This window comes from Nelumbo lutea, chromosome 8 (assembly GCF_056320005.1).
Source record: "Nelumbo lutea isolate HS-2025 chromosome 8, American lotus-T2T, whole genome shotgun sequence".
NCBI classification, from domain to species: domain Eukaryota; kingdom Viridiplantae; phylum Streptophyta; class Magnoliopsida; order Proteales; family Nelumbonaceae; genus Nelumbo; species Nelumbo lutea.
In genome coordinates, this window is record NC_142691.1 from 1,651,492 (window position 1) to 1,676,992 (window position 25,501).

The window sequence follows — 25,501 nt, forward strand, 5'->3', positions numbered from 1 at the left end:
GAACTATTCATCTTCTTCAATGCTTTGACAGTAATGGAACGGGCTCCTTTATACCTTACAAGAAAGACAGATTGTCTTTACCCAATCTTAGATAAGCATAGATGTCATCATCAAATCACAAATCTTTGATTTTTGCTAACGAGTTGTAGATCTTCAAGTTGCATATCCCTTGAGAGGGCTTTCAGTTGTCGTCGGAGCAAAGGGAAATGCCACACAGGTTTTCATTTCCTGTTGTCGCCAAGGAAACACCATCGGCAGCCTCTCTGTATCTACTGTCAGATACATGAGAAGGGATAGAGAGAGAATGAGGGGGAGAGGAAAAATGGAATCGGGAGAAAGAGAGGGAGAGTAAGAAAAAATAAAAGCAAAACAAGGAGGAGCTTCTGATGAGTTTGAATCCGCTATTGCATGAGTTGCAGTGGTGATGATGAAACAGGGGAAGGGAACAAGAGAGAGGGAAAAAGAAGGAAGAAGGAGAGGGAGAGGGTGAGGGAAGGGGGGGGGGGGGAGAGAGAGAGAGAGAGGCAGAAGTGGAGGGGGTTATCGCTGCCGCTAGTTCATAGTCACAAGGATGTTCACAGTCGGGGATTATCGCCGATTGCCTTCACCATTCTTCACCGACCACGATGACGAACAGATTGGTTCACCGCCGTTCTTCACTGCTGTTCTGGAACGAGGACGTGATGGTCGTCGTCCCCGAGCTATTGGAAGAAGACCACGAGGTCTAGGTCGCAGACACCCTGAACCTGCTCTTTAGTCACCAACAACCTTCCCCCACTTGCGGCGACGACGAAACCGGTCTTGTCCACCTCGTTCAGAAACGGCGCCGATCCAGCTATTATCAAAGACCTATCTAATACCGACATCGACATTGGCGCAACGAACAAGGCCTCTGACCCTAACTTTAGGAAGGAGTGGATCTGTTGTTGGAATCTCATTGCCTGCTAAGAGGTCGAATTTCTCCCATCTGAAACTCGACCCTATTCCTAGATGGTGGAAAGGTGTACGTGAGGCTGGAGTTCAGTTAATGGAAGCTCGGATTCGTTGTAGTCTGATAGAGTAATTCATAACGTCCTTACAAGGTAAAAAGAAAAAGGTAATATTAAATTTTGAAAAAAATTATAGGTCACATGGGTCACATGTGTAGGATTGTATTGAAACATTAATGAATCGTTACTTTAGGGGCAGAAATAGTCAATTGTTCGAAAACTAAGGATACCCTAAACAATATATAAATAATACAAGTATATTTTGTCAATTAATAAAACTGTAAGGATAGTTTAAAAAAATTTCTATAATCCTTATAATCATTCACAACTTCGTAGGGATTCCTTGAGCTAAAACAATCGAGCGAATGCAAATTCAGAACGTGAACAAATAATATAAGCACCAATGATTGGATATAACATTTAACATAATTGAATGGAATGTAGTTGAGATAAGGATTATAGGATGATGGCGAAAAAACAAGGATTATGATAATTGTGATTTGATAGCGGGTGAATAGACTGATTTGGACAAGGTATGTCATATGGGCAGTTTAGAACCAATTGTACGATAGATCTAAGATCTGTGTGGATTCTCCATTTCTAAGGTTAAATCAAGAATTTGGATATCGTCCTAACAAAATACCGTCCTTACACTCAAGGTTCTATATGCTCATTAAGCATGTTCATGGGGTCCATGTAAGAAGTCCGAACCACCTGCCAACAATATATATTCCAACATAATCCAACACTCCACATCTCTTATATAGAGGGTCTCAGTTTTGTGGTGGTACCTGTCTATCCCAATTCCGAATTCCCATTACAAATGTAATGGGAGAATTTCCAATCCATAGTTAAAATTAGAGGTCTTATGGGTTTGGTTTAGTGAGGTTTGAAGAAGATCTCAGATTAAACTAGTAAAATATGGTTTGAGAGATTTTTAAATCTAATCAAATCGTTTTGGTATAAAACCAAACTAAATCAAATCAAATTGTTTTCATTCAGTTTGGCGCGATTTCTAAAATGGTTTAGGGACTTTGGATTATTTTATAATTCTTTTAGATTTAGTCCAATTAGAAAGCTCAAATAACTCCCTAAAAATTAAAACTTGAAATTCTTATTTATTATTTTATTATAAAATAAAAAATTCATTATATATTTATAATTTTATGCATTCTATTTAGATATATTACATATAATATTTATATGTCATATATTCATACTATATATGCATATAAAATTTTAGTTTATGATTTATGATTTACAATTTAATTAGGTTTATAAAATTTAATAAATCAAACCAAAATTGTAAACTCCAATTTAAAAAATTCTCAAACCGAACTAAATCGTTTAATAATATAAACCAAACCATAAATCAATTTGAGTCGATTTAGTTTTGCGATTTAAACCGTATAATGAACACCGCTACTTGAAATCCCAATTCAAGTTTTGAGGTGATATTTTAGCTGATTAAAAAATTATTGACACGAAATCGATTTTTGCAATTATGGGGAAAAGGGAGGTTATCATATCAATGGTAGGTGGCACCAAATACCAAAAACAATAAAAGCTTGAAGCTGATACAATGTTCAATGGCCGCAAGTGCTACAAATTACATACCAGCAGCGGGCCAACTGTTGAGATGTGGTGGATACAGTGAATCGGTGCCGCACTATTGGTAAACACGATTACATGAACTTACCAACTACCGGCCAGCGGCCGTGTGCATTGTATCTCATAAGTCACCCTCACTGCTAAAACTTGAAGTTGTGTTTGATTTAAAGGATGGTTTTCAAAATCAAACCGGACCGGACGGTCAGATTGGAAAAACTGGGAAGCGGTCACCTGTTTAGTTCGCTTTTCCTTAAAATCATTGATTTTGGTTGGTAAACTGCTGAATCGGCTGGTTAATTGTTTGAATAGTTCTAATATATTTTTTTTAAAATCCTTTTTTTTTCCTACATTTTCCTTCAAAACAAGCATAACCTAAAAATGGTTTGTAAAGATTTTCTACCTTTCCCTTTTTTTCCTATTTTTTCCTTCAAAACAAACATAGCCTAGAAGTTCCACATTTATTGTTTATTTAAAATTACGATATTACCTTCTAATTTTACTACTTTATTATTAATAAAACAAAATTACATATAGCAACTTATAGCCCCTCTTAACCTTGTAGTGTAGGTATCAACTTTGTTAGTGGTAAATTAAACAATTAGAAATGGCAAATCCTCCTAGCATATAAAAACCCCCTTGTATTTTTCTCAAAACTTATAGTGGGATAGATTCTGAGAATTTAGAGTCTAAACCCTCCTAGCATATAAAAAATGCAAAACTCTCCCCGATGCTATCCTTTTCACATTCAAGTAGGGTAGCTTGGGCTTAAAACATACATTTAATTTCTTATTATTTCTTAATTATATAAATAAGAAATAAATAAAATAACACAACAATCAACAAAATTTTTAATAATTTGATTAAAACATATATATTATCAATTATCCTTTATATAAAATTTTAAATATTATTAAATTTAACACTATTGCATAAATTGTATATGCTTTTCAATAATATATGAGCTGAGAAGAAGGTTGACTTTAGGCATTTAACATAATACCATATCCTACCCATACATATTCCGGTTTTAGAATCTCAAAACCCACAATGGTGCAAAATTTTCCATCCCTAATAAAAAAAACTGGCATCCAAAAGTTAGGAGGTCCTTGTCGTAAATAATAGTTAAGGGGATCAAATTCACTGCTGTCAAATTATTATTTTTTTTGGTATTGATCACTCACCTTTGCCCTGTAGGGGCTATAATTCAATTTCTCATGGCATAATACAGTACTTTTAACAATCTTCTCAAGGGTGGTGTGAGAGTCGACAGCGGGACTCAAATTTGCATTCAATTTGGGGTACCCAGTTTACATGCCAACCGAGCCAGCACTCAGTTGGCACTGCCATCAGGTCGAAAATGTATTGGATAGCACCCTGTAAATTATCTTAAAAAATCTTTATGTATTTATATATATATATTAAATTATATTTTATTGACAAAAATCTGAAATATTTACCACCAATTTACACGTGGAAACAAATGGAGCCACAAAAATGGAGGAACGGTCGCATACATCTACTAGTAGCATAGAGATTGTTCTAAATTTTACATGTACGGATGTACCATGGCTCGAGAGTATAGTGTATTCTTTTAAATTTTAATTACCTATATAGAGAAAAGGAAAGAAAAGAGGAAGTTGCAAACTTGTTTTTGATGTGATAACGGCGTCTTCGTCTTTGGTAATCTTATATGAACAAAATTGAACTTTATGGCCTATATACAAATCCCAAAGAACAGAGCAGAGGAAAAGATGATGAAGGCATGAAGAGAGAGGGCGAGGAAAAGAACGTACCAGATAAATCTGGCACCCTCCCCTGTGCCCTCTCATGATCTGATCTGATGCCTCAGAAATCATAATCAATGTCTGTCATGTTCTGCGACACAGACTTCTTAACAAGTTGGCCATGCTCGTCAAAGAGATCCAGGTTCTCGCATGGAGCGGGGAAGATGGTCCCTATCACACGACCCTCAACGAATGCGCACTGGAAGATATGCTTCTTCTTGTACGTAATCCCCACTGACATGTCCCTGAACGTTACATTCCGCACCGGGATCTCATCGCTGCCATGCATTCTTACCGGCACACGGACTCCCTGGCCATGAATCCCTGTGAAGCTTATGTCCTGCAGTATTGGTAGTGCCCTAGGGTCATACTCCCCGTCAGGGTGCTCGTTGTAGTCTGTTTTCACGACGATCCCCACCCGGACATCGTCGAATGTCAGATTCCGGTAGTTTATGTCACGAACATATCCACCTCTCCCAGGGCTGGTTTTGATCCGGATAGCCCTTCTCGAGTTCCACACGTAGAGGTTCTCCACTGTAACATTCGATACTCCTCCTGACATCTCACTGCCTATCGATACTCCAGCACTGTAGGTCAAAGACCAAAACAGACTCATTCTTCTTAAGTCTTGACTGTTTATTGATCGATCGAACATGTATGTGGAAGAATTAATTTAGAATTCTCACCTGACCATTGATCGAACAACAAGGTTTCGGATAAGAATGTTGCGGGATGGCCGGCCGTACTTGATTCCGTATTGATCCCACCCACTCTTTATTGCAATCGCATCATCTCCCACGCTTATGTAGGAGTCCTCTATCACAACATTCTCACACGAATCTGTGTAAAGTGTAAACCAAAATAGGTGTTCATTTCATTCCCTCCGCCTCACAAATTCTGCATTCCATAGTGGTCAAATAGGTGATGGGATCTGCTGCTCCTCAGGGCGCCTCACTGACACATCCACCGTGTATGAGAACATCTCCCATGAATAATAATTAATAAGTACGGAGATGTTTTCAATGCATGATTGGATGTGTCCGTGAGGCGCGAGGTGTGAGGAATTTTCGATTTAGATAGGGATGCTAATCGACTGAATCGACTGAATCCTTATCTTTCTCGGATTTGGATAATCCTCTGTTGAATTTTGGATTGGATCGGATTCATTCAAAGCACCCCTATTCGATTCAAAAAGTTCCGATCCAATCCAATCTTTATTTAAATATATATATACATTGTATTTTTTGTAATTTTTTTATAAAAAAGGCATGTATATATATATATATATGATGAAAATATTTGAAAAAATACTTATACTTTTTATTTTTTTTATATGAATAATAGCATATAAGTGCAACTTTTGAGCCCTAATATCAATTAAGGGAAAGAATACTATTCATCTTCTTCTTCTTGCAATGTATTCACTAATGCCGCCGCTGTCTCCACCCACATCTAGCAATGTTGTCAGAGGCAGAGGCAGAGGTGGGCAAAAGTTAGGAATGGCAACGGGGCGGGTTCGGGGGAGGGACTACATTCCCCATCCTCGACCCCAATCCCCAAATCATCCCCCATCCATGTTCCCGATCCCCGATGGGGAAAAGAATCCCCTCTCCATCCTCGACTCAAACGAGGAATTCATCCACGTTGGAGACTCGAATCTCCGATGAACTGGAGACTGAGTTTGAGTCTCTTAGAAACTGAGAATGTGTGAGAGAGAGAGAGAGAGAGAGAGAGAGAGAGAGAGAGAGAGGACTCTTGCGAGAGCTGAGGTTGACGATGAGAGAGAATCTGAAGGGCGAGGCGAGGACGACGACTGTCGGCGATGATGAAAAGGTTGAAGGAAGATTAAAGAACCGAAACTCTTCTTTGAGTATCTCTTCTTTGTCCTTTGTCGAGACTCGAGTATCTCTGTCCTCTATTCAATGTCCGACGGCGACGGGCGAGTGGCGATGGTTAGCAATGGCGGCATTTGACAAATCGATGACAAAGACAAACTGACGAAGGAAGTGAAACCTAGGGTTCTGTCGAAGACGAAGACGACGAACTGGCAAGGCTTTTACTGTTTAAGTGTTTTTTAAGTTTTAATCTTTTAAAAAACGAATAATAATTATTATAATATATAATATATAATATATATAATTATATTATATTATATTATATTATATAGTATATAATTATATATATTAATCAGGGACGAGTCGGGGCGGGGATTGCATTTCCCATCCCCGTCCCCATCCCCAATCGGGGATTCAGGGGTAGACCCATCCCCGACCCCAACCCTGCCAAGGTACCCCCCCATCCCCAACCTGATGGGGTCGGGGAGCCAGGGTACCCGTCGGGGACAGGAAAAATTGCCATCCCTAGCAAAGTTTCCCTAGTAGAGGTGGCGGCGTTGGCCAAACCACTAGCGCCGCCGCCGCCGCCACCTCCGACAACGTTCACAAAGGCAAAGGCAGCGGTGGGCAGCAGCGAACAGCGGCGCTGGTGAACAAATTGCAAGAAGAAGAAGATGAATAGTATTCATGCCCTTAATTGATAATATTTTTTTAAAAGTTAACCTATTTTTTATTTTTTATTTTAAATATTAGTTTTATTAATATGAGGGCCCAAAAAGTTTTCCTTATATGTATTAACCCTCCTTCTCTATATAAACTTTTATATTTCTTAATAATTATTATATTTTTTTATAATTCAAATAAGATGGAATCTTCATATTGAATCGTATCTCAGATATATAAGATCATATCAAATTTAAATATATGCTAATTGGAATCCGATCTAATCCGTTTAAATCCCGAAGTAAATAGCATGAAAAAGAAATAGAATGCTTACCAGGATCTATACCATCAGTGTTTGGGGCCTCGAAGATGGGGGCCAAGATGGTAACGTTTTTTATAGTTACATTCTGACAGTCGAAGGGATGGAGTGTCCAGAAAGGAGAATCACGCAAAGTAATGTTGGAGATGTGGATGTCCTTTGACCACATGATCTGTACAAGTGGTCCTCTGGTGTGGTTGAGAAGCTTTCTCCGGAATTTCACCCACCACGTTTGACCTTGTCCATTTATGGTGCCATTGTGCCCTGTTGTGAACACACATCAAACCGGTCTGCAGTTAACCTTTATTTGTACCAACATAAGTGCAAGTGCTAACAACCTCCAATCATCATCTTCTCAAAAAAAGGAGATTGAAAAGTTCATTAAGAACCAAACAAATAAGAGATAGCTTTCCCCATACCCACCCTCGACAAGGTAAACGACATACTCCCACCAAAGCAAAGAGCGACTTGACTTCCACCCCACCCCAACTGCACCACTCTTTTCCCTCCCTTCCCCCTCCTTCAGCTCTTTCCCTTACTGTACTAGTTATTAGCATGGTTCAAAGTATCCATACCATACGTCTGATATAAGGCATGTCGTACCGTATCTTTTGAAAAAGATATGGTCCGAAACACACCCCAATTTTTTAATAATAAAAAATATCTTATAAGCTTCCCATAAAACTAAACTAAAAAAAAAAAGTATGTATCAGCAGTTTCCAAGTACTGACACGATACGACCAAAACTCGTATCGTGCCGATACTTTGAACCTTGGTTATTAGTATTTTTACAAATTTTTTTCATAATTTTTTCACGCTTAGATGGTGTTTGATTTTATGACCATTTATTTAAAAAATGGTACTAGTTCATTGCCATATCAGTATTTATTCCAAATATTATTTGACAAGATATTTATTAGATAAATGTTTGTCTTAGTTTATGTGAGAACCAATTATCAAAAGACACATCATTTTTAATGTTTCTCACAATACCCAGCAGTATATTATTATTCAACTTATGTTGTGCCTAATGGTGTCTAATGGCACCTAGTTGTATAACAACAGCAATAAACGTTTAACTTCAATTTTCAAGACAAATCCCACGCAAAACTTTTCTTCAATAAATGGCTACTTTACCAAACAACCTCTTAGAATCTTCAAATTTTTCCCATTGAATTATTCGTTGTGAGGTTTATACACAAAAATGTTCCCTACCACTTGCCAAACATAAACAAAGCCAAGAACCCCAAAGGATTTGGTGGTGATGACCCAAGCAACAAGTCAAAAAAATAAAAAATAAAATAATAATAATAATAATAATAATAATAATAATAATAATAATAATAATAAAAGGTTTAAAAAATGGACTTGGAAACGGAACCGTTCTGACCACCAGTTTCCGATTAGCGGTTCGACCGTCTGGGTCAAACGGTTTGAATGGTTTGAACATCTTACCCATTATATTGGAATGTTAGGGTAAGATGCATATAATTATAACCACATAAGAGAAAATAAGGTTTGAATGAGAGAGATTTGAGAAAACTGTTGGCTGAAAGAGTTTGAAAGAAGAAGAAGAAGAAGAAGAAGAAGAAGAAGAAGAAGAGAAGGAGGACTTGCAGGTTGCAACGACAACGACGACGGCGACATACAATGGCAATAGTGATAGCGACGGCGATGGTGGCAAACTAGCGATGAAAATAGATTTGAGATTTCTTAGTCTTAGATCTCACTCTCTCTCGTTGTCTCACACATCTCAAATCTCTCACCATTTCACGCGAGAGAGACAGATCTAAGATTTCTTAGTTTTTAAAACCTTGGCGCAAACCATTCTTTGGGTCGAACCATCTGGGTCACCGACGGTTTGAAAACATTGATAATAATAATAATAATAATAATAATAATAATAAAAAAAAAACATTTTCGAAAACTCACTCAACACCCATGCTCATCAAGGCAATCACCTACTACCATCAAAGAACATCCCCATTGAGCATTGTACCCCTCATCCTCTAAGCAATTGATTACACCTCCATCCTTCAAGCTTTCTCCCTCTCTCTTACCCTTGATGCATTGGAGCTTACTCTTGCTGCTTTTCTTCTGGTGGAGTGATAGTTATTTTACTTCAGACTCTGCCAAATTTTCTCATTCAAATCTTTAGTCCGGGGAAAAATCCTCCCTACTTGGCTACTTTTCAACACCATCTCTGCCATGCTCGACTCTTCCCAGTCCTTTTCTTCCTACCTCAATGAAGCTTCCAATAACCCCTTCATTACCTTCAATAAGGAAAACCTAAGCATCTCGCCTAAGTCCATTCCATCACTAAAATTAAAAAATAGCAGAGCAAGAATTACACTACCACGAGAAGGTCCAAAACCAAACCCAGGAAATCTGTTGTGAGAACTGAGAACATTCAATTAATTTCATCATCTACTTAATGATAAAAATTGGGGGAAAGAAAACTCAAGATTGGATGACCTGCAAATTTACTCTGAAATTTATGTTAAAGACCCAAAAGCTTAGAAAAGCCATCCATCCAATAATTAATGCCAAGATAGTAAACCAATTCCGCACTTCAAAGTATAGATTTCATGCAAGTCCAAGGCTTCAAGAAAAAACAATGAAGGAATTGATACAAGTCAAGGAGTACCATATCTGACCTGTTATAACAACATCCTGTAGATGTTGACCATGGATAAGACTACCATATCGGGGTCCAGGATGCTCCCTTCCGTATCCATATGATGGCACCGGGGGCATCAGTGGCCAATACTTCTCATCCTGTAAACGTTGTGTTAATAGAATTAATGATTCCTGAATAAACAATAATTTGGTATACTTAAAGACCTGGAGTCCAAGACCTTGATGCATTGGCTATGAATTGGTATACTTAAAGACCTTGATGCATTGGCTATGAATTGGTATACTTAAAGACCTTGATGCATTGGCTATGAATATTCTGGCTTATCTTATTTTGTAGCAGGATTTTCACAAACCCAACTTATTGATTTCCACAAAAAAAAAAATGTATATATATATATATATATATATATATATATATATATATATATATATATATATTACAGGGAAGCCCTTGTTCTTTTTTCTTTTTCATTGTAAATCTGGTTTATGCCTCAACGTCAATGTTAAATTTTTCCAAAACTCCAACCTTTTGTTTACATTACAGAGGAGAACAGAACAGAATATATAGAGAATATTGCATACCTCTAATTTCAGTCCGAAATAGAGATGAAACAAGAAACTTTAAGCGATTTCAGTTCTCAAAAATTCAACGGATATGAAAAAGAAGACAAGGAAAAAAAAAATGTACTCACCTGAATTCCAAGTATAACAGCATCTTCAGCAAGAAACAGAGTCAAGTGACTAGTGAGATTGAAAGGCGCCGTGAGCCAACGTCCGGCCGGCACGTTAAGCTGTCCACCACCTCTGTTTGCATATTTTGCAATCGCGGCGATAGCACTCTCGAAGGCCTCCGTGTTCAGAGTCACACCATCCCCAACACCACCGAAATCCGTCAGGTTGAATGCAACCGGCCGCATCTGAGGTAGTGGCCCGACCGAGGTGCGTCCAAAGATCCGGAACCCATCAATGGCATACCGTTGCCACAAAAATACTGTACCAACGCCAACAATCCATAGAATCGCAATCCATAGCTTGAAGTCGAGTTTCTGGTGGTTAAACCGCCCAAATGTGAAGCTTTCTACCATGATCAGGTACAACTATATCTTGTATCAAACCGTCAGAGTTGAAAGAGAAACAACTGAAAAACTGCTCTTTTTATGGCAGTTTTTTTATATTTTTCTTAATGTAACCAAGGCATCTTAACGAGGGAGAAACGAATCTGAAGCAACTACAGGTAAAAATTAGATGGGTACGTAGTTAGAAAATTAATAACCAAGAAAAAAATCTGGGCTTCGGAGGCTTGGAATTCCGGCCACTATTAAGGGTTTATAAGGTCGGAGTTCTGTCTGCATCAAGACTGCTTCAACGAGATGGAGTACAATGGAAGGGAGATGCATTCACGAAAATAAAAGGATTGGAATTGGGAGTAGATAGATAAGTGGAGAAAAAACTATCTTCTTTTAGAAGTTATCAGATACCATCATTCGAAGAAGAACTGAAGAAGAATAGTCATACGGAACTGCCCTTTCCTAGTTGCTGTGAGTACCGGCTCGCCCTACAGACGTGGTTGGACCAATGAGCCATGAGTGGGTTAAAAATGAAGCATCAAACTGTGGAAGAACCCCCATAAATTCCAGTTCCAGACTTCCAGTAATCCAGTTCCGTATTCATCCTAATCCAGCTAACCCCCATCAACCAAACCATGTTATTGTCTGAACCTTTGGAAGATTCAAAATGCAAACCAAACGTTACTTTCGTAGGTCGTTTGACTCTCAAGTCTCAAGTAGTAATAAACATTTCATTTCAGGTAGCAGTCCAAAACCTCATTATAGTTAGGGCATTGATTAATTGTTAGGTGAACGGTTCAACCTTACCCACCTCTGGTGGTGATGGGTGTAGGCCAGTATATGCACCTGCTCCAGCAATCCAGCTTCTAGGCGACGAAACAAATCCTAGAAACCTCCAACTAAGATACTGCCTCTTTCCTTGCATCTGAAGCACCTAGCCACCAACCTTTGTATTCAGTCAGCAATTGATTTCACCACAGCCCATCTCTTCTCTCTCTCCTAATCCAGCCAAGCCCAGAATTTTTTTGAGCTAGGGCCAAAGTTTTGTGTGACAGACCAGGCCATCAAATATGATACCCGAAAAAACAGTATTCAGGGTTTTAATTGCTCAAAGCTCTTTCTTGTCTTTCCAGCAGCGTAGATTTTACCAATAAAATATTATCAACCTATTAGGTTTTTAGTATATACTATATAGTAATTTCTTTTTCAATCCAAATATTTTAATCCTTAAATCTATTCTTCTTTAATTGCAAAGGTGGTTGCCCAAATATTTTAATTTCTAAATCTAGTCGTAAATAAGCTCAATAAAAGATCCAAATGTCTTTGTCTTTTTTACCCTTTTATTCACAATATAATGTATTTGGAGGATAATTCTATCATGCCAAAAAGACATGATACCGGTTTGGTTACTACTTTTATGAATACCGGTTGATTGATTATTATTTCTGGCATTCGAGTTGAACCCGTATTCAAAAACCAAAGACTTGGAACAAAGTTCGGCCTTGCCCCAAGCTTATATTTCAGGCTCGGGTAGGGCTGTTTATGGGTCGGGTTAGGTCGGTTTATTGAGGTTTTTTTAATTGATCCGATTTGATTGGGTTATTTGAGATGGAAACTGAAATCGACCCAGTGTTAAGTAAAACCAATCTTGTCGGTTTGAGTCGGGTTGGATCGGTTTGGGTCGGTTTCGGCTCTAAGTTCATCAATGTCCCCCATGGCACATGTGCCTGAAATTTGTATATTTCAAGAAACTTTTTAAGTTCTAATCTAAGTAAAAAAGGATACATAATTCTAATTGTAATTGCCTAATTGATTGCTTATTTGATGTAAAAGACTATAGAAACTAGGATCATTTGATTCTTTTCTTTAAACTTTTCCAAAAAAATTCTTTGTCTAATTGTCTTACAATACTTGTCGTTAATGTTATTCCTAACTAGAAGACTAGGTTAGGTTGTAATTAGGAATTAGGATAGAGACAACTTAATTAAGTAGGAACTAAGTCGGGTCGGGTCGGGTCGGGTCTGTTTCGATTTTCACACAAGAAAACCGAAACCGACCCAAACCATCGGTTTATGAATTTGTACAACCCGAAACCGACCGGTGCTGATGAAAACTCGACCAACTCAGATTGGATCGATCTAGATTGGTCGGTTTGGGCCTTCTTATGAACAGCCCTAGGCTCGGGATCATGATTGGAATAAACCAGGGCTTGAATTAAAGCATAGGTGCTAAGCTTGACTCATGATCACCCTAATTTACAGGTGCTATTCAGGTTGGCTTAAGTTAGTGGTTTGTGTTTAGGTTAGGCCAATTAAAAATTTGGCAAAAGACCAATTCAAGCCCACCCAAGTTGCACCCCTAATGGGGGTGATCATGGGCAGGGCTAGGCCAGGGTGGACCTGAGGTAGTGCCTACGTCTTAATATATATAAAATGTGCATATAAAATTATTTTATATATTATATAATAAAAATATTACAAATAATATATTATATGTCCTTTATAATATAACATAAACTAACATATATATATATATATATATATATATATATATATATATATATATATATAAAATACATATATTTAAATATATATGGGTTAGGCCAAGCTTATAGTATTAGGTCCAAACCTGGCCTAAAATTTTGCGGGCCTGAACACAAAATATAGGCCCAAGCCCAGAATTTTCAGGCTGGAATGAAAAGATCACCCCTAACCCCTACCCTACTCCCTCCACCCCATGCACATTATACCTCCCTATTAACTTCTTCACCCTTTAATACGTTAAGTTCTTATTCCATCATTTCTTTAGTTTTATTTCACAATTCTTTAGGCTATGTTTAGTTTGAAGGAAAGGGTAGGGAAATGTAGGAAATCCTATACAGGATTTGTAAAGATTTTCTTACTTTTCCTTTCCTTTTCCTACTTTTTTCTACAAACCAAGCATAGCCTTAGTAATATAGTGAACCATACACCATACAATCCAATACATACATTATCCTTGAAATACCTCCAACCTACCCTTAAAAAAATTAAAAACAACTTTTAACAATTGTAAGAATATTTATAAAGTACTCACTGAATATACTTCCTATATTATGCCTAGTGGATCTAGTTAAACTTAAAGGAGTTATGACGAAAGCCGCATGGGAGATATTCAGAAAGGGAGGTATAAGTTATTTATCGCTTCACTTGTTTCCCTTTTGTTTGTGTGTGATTACCATTGCTACTATTATTTATGCTTTTCATTTGCTTCTTGTTTCTGTTGTTTTGATAAGTAGATTTATAAGCATTAGGTTAGATGCTAGCTTAACAAAAAAACAAGGTTAGATGCAATGAAAACAATATTTCGTTAAGGAACATATGGGCCACAATGGCATATTGGCCAAGTGACCAAGTTTGAACCCCCTAAATTTCAAGGAGTTTTATCTATCCAAAAAATATAGAAAAAATTTGAAGGAGTTTGGTATATGCGTAGAGGATTTTCAGAAGGCTTAAATAACGCCAAATAATGCTATTGTTGAGATGGACTATGCTAAGTGGATAAAATGTCCATATCAAGTTTTGACAATTCATTGATTATTGACAGGACAATTCTACAACTTTTTTTTTATCTACTACATGGATGAATGGCTAATATATATATAATGAATCTTTATTTTTTTCTAGTGAAGGGCAAAAGCTACTATGCATATAAATTATATTGTCAAGCAAAAAACGTGAATCATTGATGATGATATAGTGCTCCTTACGGGTGGACAGTTTGGACGCCGGATTGAGTAGGTTGCTTCGTTGAGCTGCAAGAGATAAGTGATCAGAGTGTTTGGGTTGTTTGACCTAGGATAGGCCTTTCGATGGTTAAGTTAGTGAGTTGGTATTTGATTGCAAAAGAACAAGAGATATAGAGTGTTTAGAGAACTAAATTACGCGTACCTTGTGAGGTTGGAGGTGAAGTCTTTATATAGGCGAGTTGTTCTGAGCCTCACGAAACGCATTCGGAATCTCTAGTCTATCTGGTTCGGAGGTGGTTTCACGCCTAGAGGTGGACTCCGCATAAATGGGCAACGTTTATTCAATCCCACCCGAAGCGAGTGGGGTGACAAGCAGCTCTTCTGACGTGGCATCGTGATCTTAGGAAATTCGAAAGCGATGGCCTGCTTAAGGGGGAGGTCGCTCTACACGTCAGACAGGTTGTTAATCGAAGTCGAGTCAAATCAGTGGAATCAGGTCGCTTCTTACACCGACCTAAGGTCTTGCCTAGTTGTTCGCAATTCGACCTACCAAAATGGTGCCGAGGTCCTCAATCCGATTATGTAATGTCAGAAATGATCCTAAATCTATTTACATGATGCCAAGATGTCACTCTATTATTCTGCAATACCACTTGTCTATGGGATTACCAAATTACCCCTCAATAAATTTATCGAGATGTCACCATTAGCATTTTAATGTAATTAAAGCATTCGACATAATTTATAATTATTGATTGTAAAAGCGTGAACCAAGGAAACTAATGGCATCTTTATCTGACATACAATATGTTTTTTGCACCTCTGCACCTAATTGGACTCGTAAAGTAGTAAGCTGGACCTAATTTGACAAGCAATGTCGAAAAGGTGGCCGGCTTGAATGCCAAGATGGGAATATGGAAGGATAAATCATACACTGATTAGAATTTGGAAGCCCATCTCGAATAAAAATATATAAAAATCAAGTATGAATATTTGATAAGCGATTAGTTAATTGGATTGCTTTTTCAAAAATCTTTGTTTTTTTTTTTTTCTTTTTCTTTCTTTTATTAGAGAATGGCGACCCTTTCCTTTATTCTCTTATGAGAACTCCCGCTTTTAGTGGGCAGCAAATTCTTCTTCATCATATATCGATGACACATCAGAACTCGGAAGGTTCAAAAAGCAGAGCAGATCGAAACCAATGGATGTGGTTTTATTCTGTGAGAATCGATCAACTTTTCCTTTCTAAATATCCCAATATCCTTTTTCTTCCAATCTCTGAAGAAGAGGGCACCTGCTGAACTCGAATTCCGTACAAACAAAGTTCATAGTTGAGATCAGTTGGTGACAAACTCCTCGCCCACGACCAGCCCAGTTATGGGAATGTTCCAACTTCCTACCTGAGAAACCAAAACCCAGAGAGACAAAGACAAAGACAGATATTCTGTCACATGTCTTGTGAGTTTGGTTGTTGTAAGTATAGAAAAGAGGAGAGCCGGCTGGATGACCTCCCTGGAAGCTGGAATTAATGACTGGACCCAAGCGAGGAGGAGAGGAATCACGACTCACGAGCTCCTCCGCTAGTTCCGCCAGAATCATCAACTCTAAAAACCATAATTTATTTTTCTTGTTGACTTGGTCAAATGAAGACGACATATCTCTCTTCCTCAAAATCCCTTCCTAAACTTAGATTGTCTTTGTACTGGCCAACCTCTTTCGGCTTTCACCAATCACCATGCTCCTTCCAGAAAAGCACTCCGTCACAGAAACAGAACAAGCTAAAGAAACCTAATTAAGGACAAAGAAAGAATTTGAGAATTCCATCCCTCCGAACAGCGGCCCTTTCCTCCCCGGAGGTGGCAGATTTCCCGCCAAGCCATGGCTGCTGTTCACCTCCTTCGGTCACCTCTTCTCCTTTTTCTCCTCACTTCTCTGGCGTTAGCCATACCCGAGTCTGATGCTCTCCTCAAACTCAAGAAATCGTTCGTTAATGCCAATGCACTCGATTCCTGGGTCCTGGGTTCCTCGCCTTGCTCATGGACCGGCATCGTCTGCTCCGAAGGCAACACCACTGGCCTCCGGCTTGGCAGACTGGGTCTCTCGGGATCCATTGACATCGATGCTCTCGCTGAAATCCAAAGCATTCGCACTATTAGTTTCGTAAACAACTCTTTCTCGGGCTCCATACCGGAGTTCAATCGCCTTGGTGCTCTTAAGAGCATGTACTTATCCGGGAATCAGTTCTCCGGGGAAATCCCGTCGGATTACTTCTCGACGATGGCGTCTTTGAAGAAGCTGTGGCTCTCCGGGAATGCATTCACGGGTGCAATTCCGGCGTCATTAGCCCAGCTGCCCCATCTCATTGAACTACACCTCGAGAACAACCAATTCTCAGGGGCTATCCCCGAATTCTTACACACACCTTTGATATCCCTTGACATGTCGAACAACAAATTGGAAGGGGAAATTCCGGCAAGCCTATCCAAATTCGGCGAGAGTTCCTTCGTCAGAAATGAGGGGCTTTGCGGGGCACAGTTGGCCAAGAAATGCGCTGCCAAGGCAACAATAACGCAAGTTACGGAGCCGCCGGCTGGGAATCCCGCCATCAAACAACAGGAGTCCAACAAGATGACAGCTGCGGCAATAGTATTGGTATCGACGGTTGTTTTACTTGGGGTAACTGTATTTCTTGTAGCGAGAAGAAAGGACGATGAGCTTGGCCGCTTCATCGTACTGAAGAAAGAGAACCTCGATTTGAAAGATGTGAATACACTATGGACGGGCAGGAACCGTAAGGGCGTCGACTCAAACAAAAGAGGATCACGTTATACAAAGGGCTCGGGGACGGAGGATCTGATACTGGTGAACGAAGAAAAGGGTGTGTTTCGGCTTTCAGATTTAATGCAGGCCACGGCGGAGGTGTTGGGGAGTGGCGGGCTGGGGTCGGCATACAAGACAGTGTTGAGTAGTGGGGTGGTGGTGGTGGTGAAGAGAATGAAAGAGATGAAGAGGGCCGGAAGGGATGCGTTCGACGTGGAGATCAGACGACTCGCGAATCTGCGACATCCCAATATCTTGACTCCCTTAGCTTACAGATACAGAAAAGAGGAGAAGTTGCTGGTTTACGAATACGCACCCAAAGGAAGCTTGTTCTATTTATTACATGGTACGTACGTTGATGGATTTGAACATTTGAATTGAATGGAGGAGTTAATTGATTGAGTTCATTAGTTTGTTGAGTGCATTTCTGTTGTTTTTCAGGCGATCAAGGACCATACAGCGCTCCGCTAGACTGGCCCACTCGTCTAAAGATTATCAAAGGCGTCGCTCAGGGATTGGGTTATCTCCACACAAAACTGGTTTCCATTGAAATACCACACGGCAATCTGAAGTCTAGCAATGTTGTTCTTGGCTCTGCTTACGAGCCTCTGCTAATCGACTATGGGTTTTGCTCGATGGTCCTCCCAAACCCGGCCGCAAAGGCCCTGTTCGCCTACAGATCCCCAGAGTCGTTGCAGAGTCGACGTGTTTCCCCGAAATGTGACGTATATTGCCTTGGCATTCTTATTCTCGAGATGCTTACAGGAAAATTCCCTTCTCAATATCTAGGCGATGGCAGTGGAGGGACTGATGTCGTGAAATTGGCACAATCTGCGATTTCAAACAGAAAAGAAGTCAAGTCACTCGATCCATATATTACAGACTCTAGGAAATCGCTTGCCCAGATGGAGAAGCTCCTCCACATTGGTGCAGCTTGCGCCGAATCTCTTCCTGAGAAACGGCCTGACATGAAAGAAGCCATTAAGAGGATAGAAGAGATACAGGTAGAGGACTCCGATGAAGCTACATCTGCCTGATTGGCGCCACGTAGAGAGGTCGAAACCGTCGAATACGCTGAGCTATCATTGACCAATTCTCATTTTGGTGAACGTGCATGGGGACGAAACGGTGATAACAGCCTTTCCTTTTGCCAATTGCCATCGTTTTATAACTCTTTTTTCGATTAATCATGAATCATGAAATTAAGAGGAAAAGAAGGAAATATTTCAGTAATCCATTCCATAACTCTAAAGTCTAAAGGAGATATAATGTTTTGAGTTTATATAAACTGCCGAGGTGCTCGTGTATGTTGCACTGGGTTCTGACTTCTGAACAGAGTCCTGCGCTTCTAAGTTGTACGCTTGTAAGTTGTAGTATCTCAATTGCAGGAAGAGTGCGGTTGTCCCCAATGAAAATGGGGCCATTGGTTCAATCCCTGTTACCCTTACACATATCGGGGACTAGCAATTCTAATCAAAAGCAATTGTAATTGATTTGTCATCTCTTATCATTTGCAGGAACAGAGAACTTAGTGGTGATGAAGGTTCTGGTGAAGATGCATGGAAGGAGGTTTCTTCATTGTCTTGGCTCAGAATTTTTTTTTTCTTTTCTTTTATGGCTTCTCCTATAATTTTGGAGTTTAGATTTTAACAGTAGTTCTTCCTTCAACGAAATTCTTCGTAATTCACCTTCTTTAAAATCTTCCTTTAAAAAAAATTCCTTTTTATGGTGAGTACAGTTCCAAATGTTTTTTTTTTCAGATTTTTATGCTTTTTTTTTTTTTGTTTGTTTGTTAAAATTGCATTCCTTTTTTGGGGGGGTGGGATGTTCTACACCAAACTAATAAGAGGGATGATCATTTCTAGCCTAGTTTGGGCCTGGGTCAAATTCTTTGGAGTTTAGGCATGGCCATGGCCAGCCCCCCAAACGCGTCAGGTTTGGAATGGTTTTGGTTCAACCCAGACCTTATCCGAACGCATTTCAAGCCAAAAACGACCAACCCAACTAAATAAAACAATGGAAAATAGAATATGATCCGATGGAGTCCGGCGCTGGTCCCAGCAACCGTTCTCAAGAACCTCTGAGCTGTACATTGGCAACATTTCGCAATGAGATGGACATGGGAGATATTCCCAATATACGGCAGCAGAGGCTGTTACCTGTTCAGACCAGTTGTTGGAACCAGATCCTAACTCGACCCAACCACACCACAGATGGTGAACCTTACCCAATTACGGACTGAATGGGCAAAGAACGTTTCTAACAGCCTGGGTTGGCCTCAGACCCTGACCCAAAACCCAATTAAAACTGACCCAACTTTAACGGTCGCTTTACCAACCCACTGATGTCCCTATATTTAAGCTTGTGGGCCGAGCAATATATTTCGGCCTAAGCCTAGGCTATGCCCCTGTTATAGGTGTTAAGCCCGGCCCAACCCAGGCCCCAAATATCCTCAAAGAGCTTTTGTCCTCTTTGCTGTTCAGACTAATCATCTAAGGAACAGGATAAATAAGAAAGCATTCAGCCTTGGCCCTTGATCATTGCCATGCTACTTCAAATAATGAATTAAGGTATAGTAAATCCCAAGCCAAAACCTTAATATGGCTTGCTGATTGTTATTGTAGTATACCTTTTTTTTTTCCCCTTTCCTTTATGAAGGATATTAGAGGTGAAAGCAATGAAAATTGTTAGGAAAATTTTATAATGCCGGAAAGTTATGACACGATAAAAGCTTTGGCCAATCAAAATCCTGTGAATTTTGATGAATACCTACCTGATTGGGTTATGAGTTTTATGATGCCAGTTGATTAGTTACAAGTTTTTTCTGGTATCATGTCTTTTGATCATCGTAATCCAACCTAAATTGTTATAATAGGATTAATAAAAGTTTATAATTGACAAAAAAAAAAAAAAAAAAAAAAAGCAAAGACAGGTTCATTCACATTACAGGTCTTGAAGCAAGTCTAAAAGACTATACAGGCTTCATTGCATATTTCCACATACAGCCACCAGTACAGCCCTTAAAATAATATAATAAAATTTGTTTGAATGGTGACAAATTATGTACAATAATTAATTAAGAGGAGAAGAAGATGAGTCTTTCCTCAAATTCGAAGTTTATATTCTTTCTTTTTGGTGTCCTCTTTAATGGGATAGATTAGCTCATAGTCCAATTTGACATTTACTTGCCACCAACTATCATCTAGAAGGCGAAAGCCTTGCCAACATTTATATGAGTAGGTGTTTCTGTAGGCCGTAGCTCCCAATCTGCCGTTGACAATTATGTAGACAGATCAAGATACAGAAAGAAAGGAAATGCGTCTTCTTTGTGTCTATGACTATTGACTAATGACTTTGTACATTGTACGTTTGAGGATCGATTCTTTTCTTGCAACTTGCATCCACGAATCATGATGATGGATATTAGTTTGAAATTTCAAAATTAGAAAACACACAAATCTCCATCTCCAACCGCATTAATTTCTCTGTAAAACTGATGTTCTTTGATTCTCTTTGGGTTGCTTTGGTCATTTAAAAATAAATCACTTATTAATATTACTCACTAATTCGCCTGAACTGCATTTGTTTTAAGGGACATTCTGCAACGTGAACTGTTTTACTTCTGACAGTCCTTGCAGCCGAGAGGGGATCTGCTCATCTCACACCTGGCGCCTCACAGTTGTTCACACGCACATCTTATCATGCATGGGAAACATCTCTCATGAACAAACATTAGTTATTATTCACGGGAGATATTATCGATGCACGGTGGATGTGCATGTAAAGCGCCCATTTGTAAGGAGCAGATCCCGTCTCCTTGCAGTCATGTATCCGGATGGAGATATTCCAAATATATGGCTGCAAAGGATATAAGAATGGTTTTTGTGAAGTCAAAATCCAAATTTGTTTCTCGAAATAAAAATAAAACAGCATGTTATTGATTGTGTGTGCTTTTTTTGTTTTCAAAAAATAAAGAAAAAATATGTTTTTGAATTTCTGATTTCAAAATCATGTTTTCATCTGTTTAATATAATGTTAAATTATAAAATTTATATACTATAAAATGTGTTTTTTATCCATTCTAAAAACATGTGTAGTTTTTTTAAACAAAGCCAACTTTATTTTTATTTTTACCTTTCCAAACAAAAACAGAGTTCATAAAATTGGGGTCTCCTGCCAACAGAAAACCCTCTCAACATATTCCAACATGATCTGTATCTATCCACACATCATACATAGAAACCACCATTCATGTGATGTACGGATACAAATGATGAGATGATATTAGAATGCATTAGAAGGATTTTTTTTTCTTGGCGGAATTTCAAAAATGAATCAAAACAAAAACATTCAGGCCCCGTTTGGTTCGTAGGAATAGGGGTCTAGAATTGGAATTGGAATGGGCTATTTCAATTCCAATTGTTTGGTTGAACTGAATCGGAACCCCATTCCCATTCCTACTGGAATGGCATTCCTCCATTTAAGGGAATGGCCATTCACTGCTCCTTCTTTACTGATTTTAATTCTCATTCATATTTCTGTCTGAACCAAACAGATTATGGGATGAACCATTCTGATTCCAATTCCAATTCTAACTACGAACCAAACACACCTTCATATTATAAAACATCCCTAAACATAACACATGTCGCTCACCAATCGCATGTATGCGCACTATTATTTTTCTATCAGAATGTCCTCGAGGCCAGATGCTGTTTCCCTCGTTGTCAAGTAAAGTGTAAGCAGAGAAATGGTGTAAGCCTGCCAGATCTGTAGACTAGTCTAATTAAGTGCAAGTCCAGATTAAACTGGACCATGGACACTATTGCCCGTGGGCCGGTTCTTCATCCCAGTTAAATAGTCAACTCTTACATTTGATGGGCCTTACAGCTGGCTTTACAGTAAAAAAAAAAAAAAAACAAGAAGCCCACATAAATATAGAAGTAGAACCCTAACCTGGCATACAACAAGATCCCACCATCTCCATCTCGAACTCCCATAAAAATTGAAACCCTAATCATCCCTTACCCCTCTCTCTCTCTCTCTCTCTCAAGCTCCAACCTCGAGACTCTTTGTTTAAACAGCCCAAAAAAATTAAGGAATCTTTTCTTTAATAAAATAAAAAAAAAATCTCCCTATATTTAACTCTGCTCTATAAATAAATTTTAAAAAATAATTACGGTAAATGAATCCTATGAATCCATAGCGAGTCCGACATCCTTCCCGTTCTCGTCTTTTAACCACCATACACCACACGTGCATCCCCTTAATTTGAGAATACTTTTTTTTTCAATTTGTTGCATTCATTTCTTAATAAACTACGTTACAGTTGGTTAATTAATTATTAACTCAGGGTATTAATAGTTGTTTCAACTTTCAAACATATAACGGAAGAAAAAGAAAAGAAAGAATTAAGACAAATTTCAACTGGGCCCACCTAATATGAGATTAGATTAGGTTGTGGTGTTAATGACTCCAAAGGGCTTATACAGCTGTGCACCCATAATTGTTTTTTTGTTTTTTAAAAAATGATAAAATGTTCCCTTCAATTACTACTTCCTTGATAAACTATTTATATTTTTTTCGAGGGCCAATAAATTATTTATATTGTTATAAGACGTAATATTCCTGTCATAAATAATTTATATACGTGCAACCATGCAAGCACGTGAATGTCGGCCTCTTTTGGCCGTCCATCAGTCAGTTGACTTCATTTAATTTATTTTTCAATTAATTTAAGTTTTTTTTTTTATAATTTTTGTAGGTGGGTGAGGGTGATGCAACCAAAGCAAAACAAGGATGCATACGCCAACGCCAACTATATACTCAGATCCAGCAACTCATGAGAGAGGGGCGCTCTTCGATGCTGAGCTGAGATTTTCCAACAAGAAAGCACAATTTAATTAGAGAAATGTGTTCACTAAGCTGTCATTGCTTATTAATTGTAGGCTTGTAGCCATAGATTAGGGGCTGTTTGGTATAGATTCACCCAGTTCAACGGCAAATGGGCCAACATGGGTGGATGTCTTATACAGTGGGCCTACCTGAACGGGCTCGTTATAATTTAGAGGGATGATGCTATGTTCATAGGAGCATTTTAAGGCCATGTTTGGGTATACTTATATTAAAAATAAGTGCTTAAAAACAAGTGTTTATTCGAATAATCATTTATTTGCATTTAATTTCCAATTTTTTCAAGTGTTTATTTTAAAGCATAAGCACTTATATTATATTGGGTGTTTGATGGTCTTTTTCTCGATTAAGCACTTGTGACTCTTTTCAAAATATTCAATCCAAAGTGAATGGATAAAAGTATTTTGATAGAAGTACATTAGTAAAAGTGCGTTTATAAAAAGTACTTTCATAAAAGTACTTTTATAGAAAAAATAATTTTATAAAAGTATTTCCATGAAAGTGTTTTTATAAAATTACTTTCATAAAAATGTTCTTATAAAAGTGCTTTCGTAAAAGTGCTTTTGTAAAAGTGTTTTCATTCAAAAGTACTTCCATAAAAATGCTTTTCATGGAACTACATTTATAAATGTGCTTTTGTAAAAATACTTTGTTTTCGTAAAACTGCTTTCATACAAAAGTACTTCCATAAAAATGCTTTTCATGGAACTACTTTTATAAAAGTGCTTTTGTAAAAATACTTTGTTTTCATAAAAGTGCTTCCGTAAAAGTACTTCACTTTCCTAACAATAGCACTATCAAAAGGGTATAATTGGTATTTTAAAAAATATTGGGGACAATTCTATGAGAAAATTTTTGAACAAGTGCTTATTGTATGAGCATTTAAAAAAAAGCTGAAATTTGGGCTTGAAAAATATGCCATTATTTTTAAAATAAGTACTTATTTTAGACTTATTTCTCAAATATCAATAAGTGCTTAATGTATGGTCCCAACCCAAATAAGCACTTATTTAAGCACTTCCAAACATGGCCTAACTACAAGAAGGAGATAAGTCCTTAAAATAAGAAATGACAAATGCAACCTTGACATATATGTGCCAGACATATTCTCAATGGGATGTTATTTGTGCAGAGTTTTGATTATACAAGATCTGGGCTTACCTTGTAGAGTGTGGATTGCACTGTCCCGGCCATATTTTCGTATTTTGAATTGAAACCAAAACTCGAGAAAAACAATGGGGTCCTTCTACAAAATGAATGTTATTGTTTTTTATATTGCCATATTAGTAAAAGAACAAAAGCATGTTATTGAACTTTGTTTTTATTAAAAAAAAAAAAACAAATTGGTTTTGTTTTTTTACCAATAAAATATTAATTTTTTTAAACAAAAATACATTTTCTAGTATAGAAATTATATAATTTATAGAACATGATGTTGAATAATCATATGAAAACATGTATTTGAAACCAGATTCAACAACATGTTATTGATTCCATTAAAAAAAAAAAAAAAAAACAGAAAACACATTCACGACCAAAAACATGTTTTTTGTATTGTTGTTTTAAGAAACAATATGCTTTCAAACAAAATGGTTTTGATTTGTTTATGGAAGTGGTAATAAGAAAAACAATTATGTTGCGAAACATCCCCAAAAGTTTTGGCCTGATCCTCCCTTTCTATATTCTTTTTTTTTTTCTACATTGTATGTTTGTACCCCAAACCCTCTTAATGTTCAACCCTCTATACATGCCTGTAAATTTACAGATCAAAGCTAGGGTTGCAAACACATCGAATTGGATTGGAAATAGGTAGGTCCAAATTTGGTTCGTTTTTATTTGAATTCAAATGGGATCTTATCCATTAGGCTTATGTCAGATTTAAATTGAATTCCAAATGCAATCGGACATTAAATAGCATAAACAAATCAAATTTAAAATGATCATAATATTATATAAAATTAATTTAATGAGCTAAAAACGATTTTAATGTTATATTTTATGAATACAATTAATTTAAAACTACTCCATAAAAATTTAGTTGAACTGATTTTACTAATAAATACAATATAATTTTTAAATAAATATACGAATACATATACTTAAAATCAAATTGAATTGGATCACATTGGACTG

General features: G+C 37.8%; 2 protein-coding genes across 3 annotated transcripts; one reads left to right on the top strand and one right to left on the bottom strand.

Annotated features, from left to right (window-relative positions):
* Positions 1-4,166: 4,166 nt before the first annotated feature.
* On the bottom strand, positions 4,167-11,281 carry LOC148842119 (putative polygalacturonase). Its single transcript, XM_088957089.1, has 5 exons — positions 10,534-11,281; positions 9,859-9,979; positions 7,217-7,465; positions 5,071-5,224; positions 4,167-4,971 (listed from the first exon to the last, which is right to left on the bottom strand). Exons 1-5 carry the CDS (start codon positions 10,924-10,926, stop codon positions 4,446-4,448), a joined length of 1,443 nt encoding a protein of 480 aa, XP_088813215.1. The 5' UTR covers positions 10,927-11,281; the 3' UTR covers positions 4,167-4,445.
* Positions 11,282-15,923: 4,642 nt separating this feature from the next.
* LOC148842120 (pollen receptor-like kinase 3) lies at positions 15,924-19,187 on the top strand. 2 transcript variants are annotated; one of them, XR_016103021.1, is made up of 3 exons: positions 15,924-17,801; positions 17,897-18,583; positions 18,973-19,187. XR_016103021.1 is itself a non-coding variant. In XM_088956975.1 (2 exons), the coding sequence occupies exons 1-2, from the start codon at positions 16,514-16,516 to the stop codon at positions 18,490-18,492; spliced, it is 1,884 nt and encodes a 627-aa protein (XP_088813101.1). In that variant the 5' UTR covers positions 16,389-16,513; the 3' UTR covers positions 18,493-19,009. The 2 variants fall into 2 exon arrangements, 1 of the variants encoding a protein (XP_088813101.1); XM_088956975.1 differs by having other exon boundaries at positions 16,389-17,801; positions 17,897-19,009.
* Positions 19,188-25,501: the final 6,314 nt, after the last annotated feature.

Excerpts from the sequence above, each read along its gene's own strand:
- LOC148842119 (XM_088957089.1), bottom strand. The coding sequence starts at position 10,926 with ATGGTAGAAAGCTTCACATTTGGGCGGTTTAACCACCAGAAACTCGAC. Across the intron at positions 9,980-10,533 it reads CTGTTATACTTGGAATTCAG|GATGAGAAGTATTGGCCACT; the intron begins GTGAGTACATTT and ends CAACGTTTACAG. Across the intron at positions 5,225-7,216 it reads CACTGATGGTATAGATCCTG|ATTCGTGTGAGAATGTTGTG; the intron begins GTAAGCATTCTA and ends CACTTTACACAG.
- LOC148842120 (XM_088956975.1), top strand. The coding sequence starts at position 16,514 with ATGGCTGCTGTTCACCTCCTTCGGTCACCTCTTCTCCTTTTTCTCCTC. Across the intron at positions 17,802-17,896 it reads CTTGTTCTATTTATTACATG|GCGATCAAGGACCATACAGC; the intron begins GTACGTACGTTG and ends GTTGTTTTTCAG.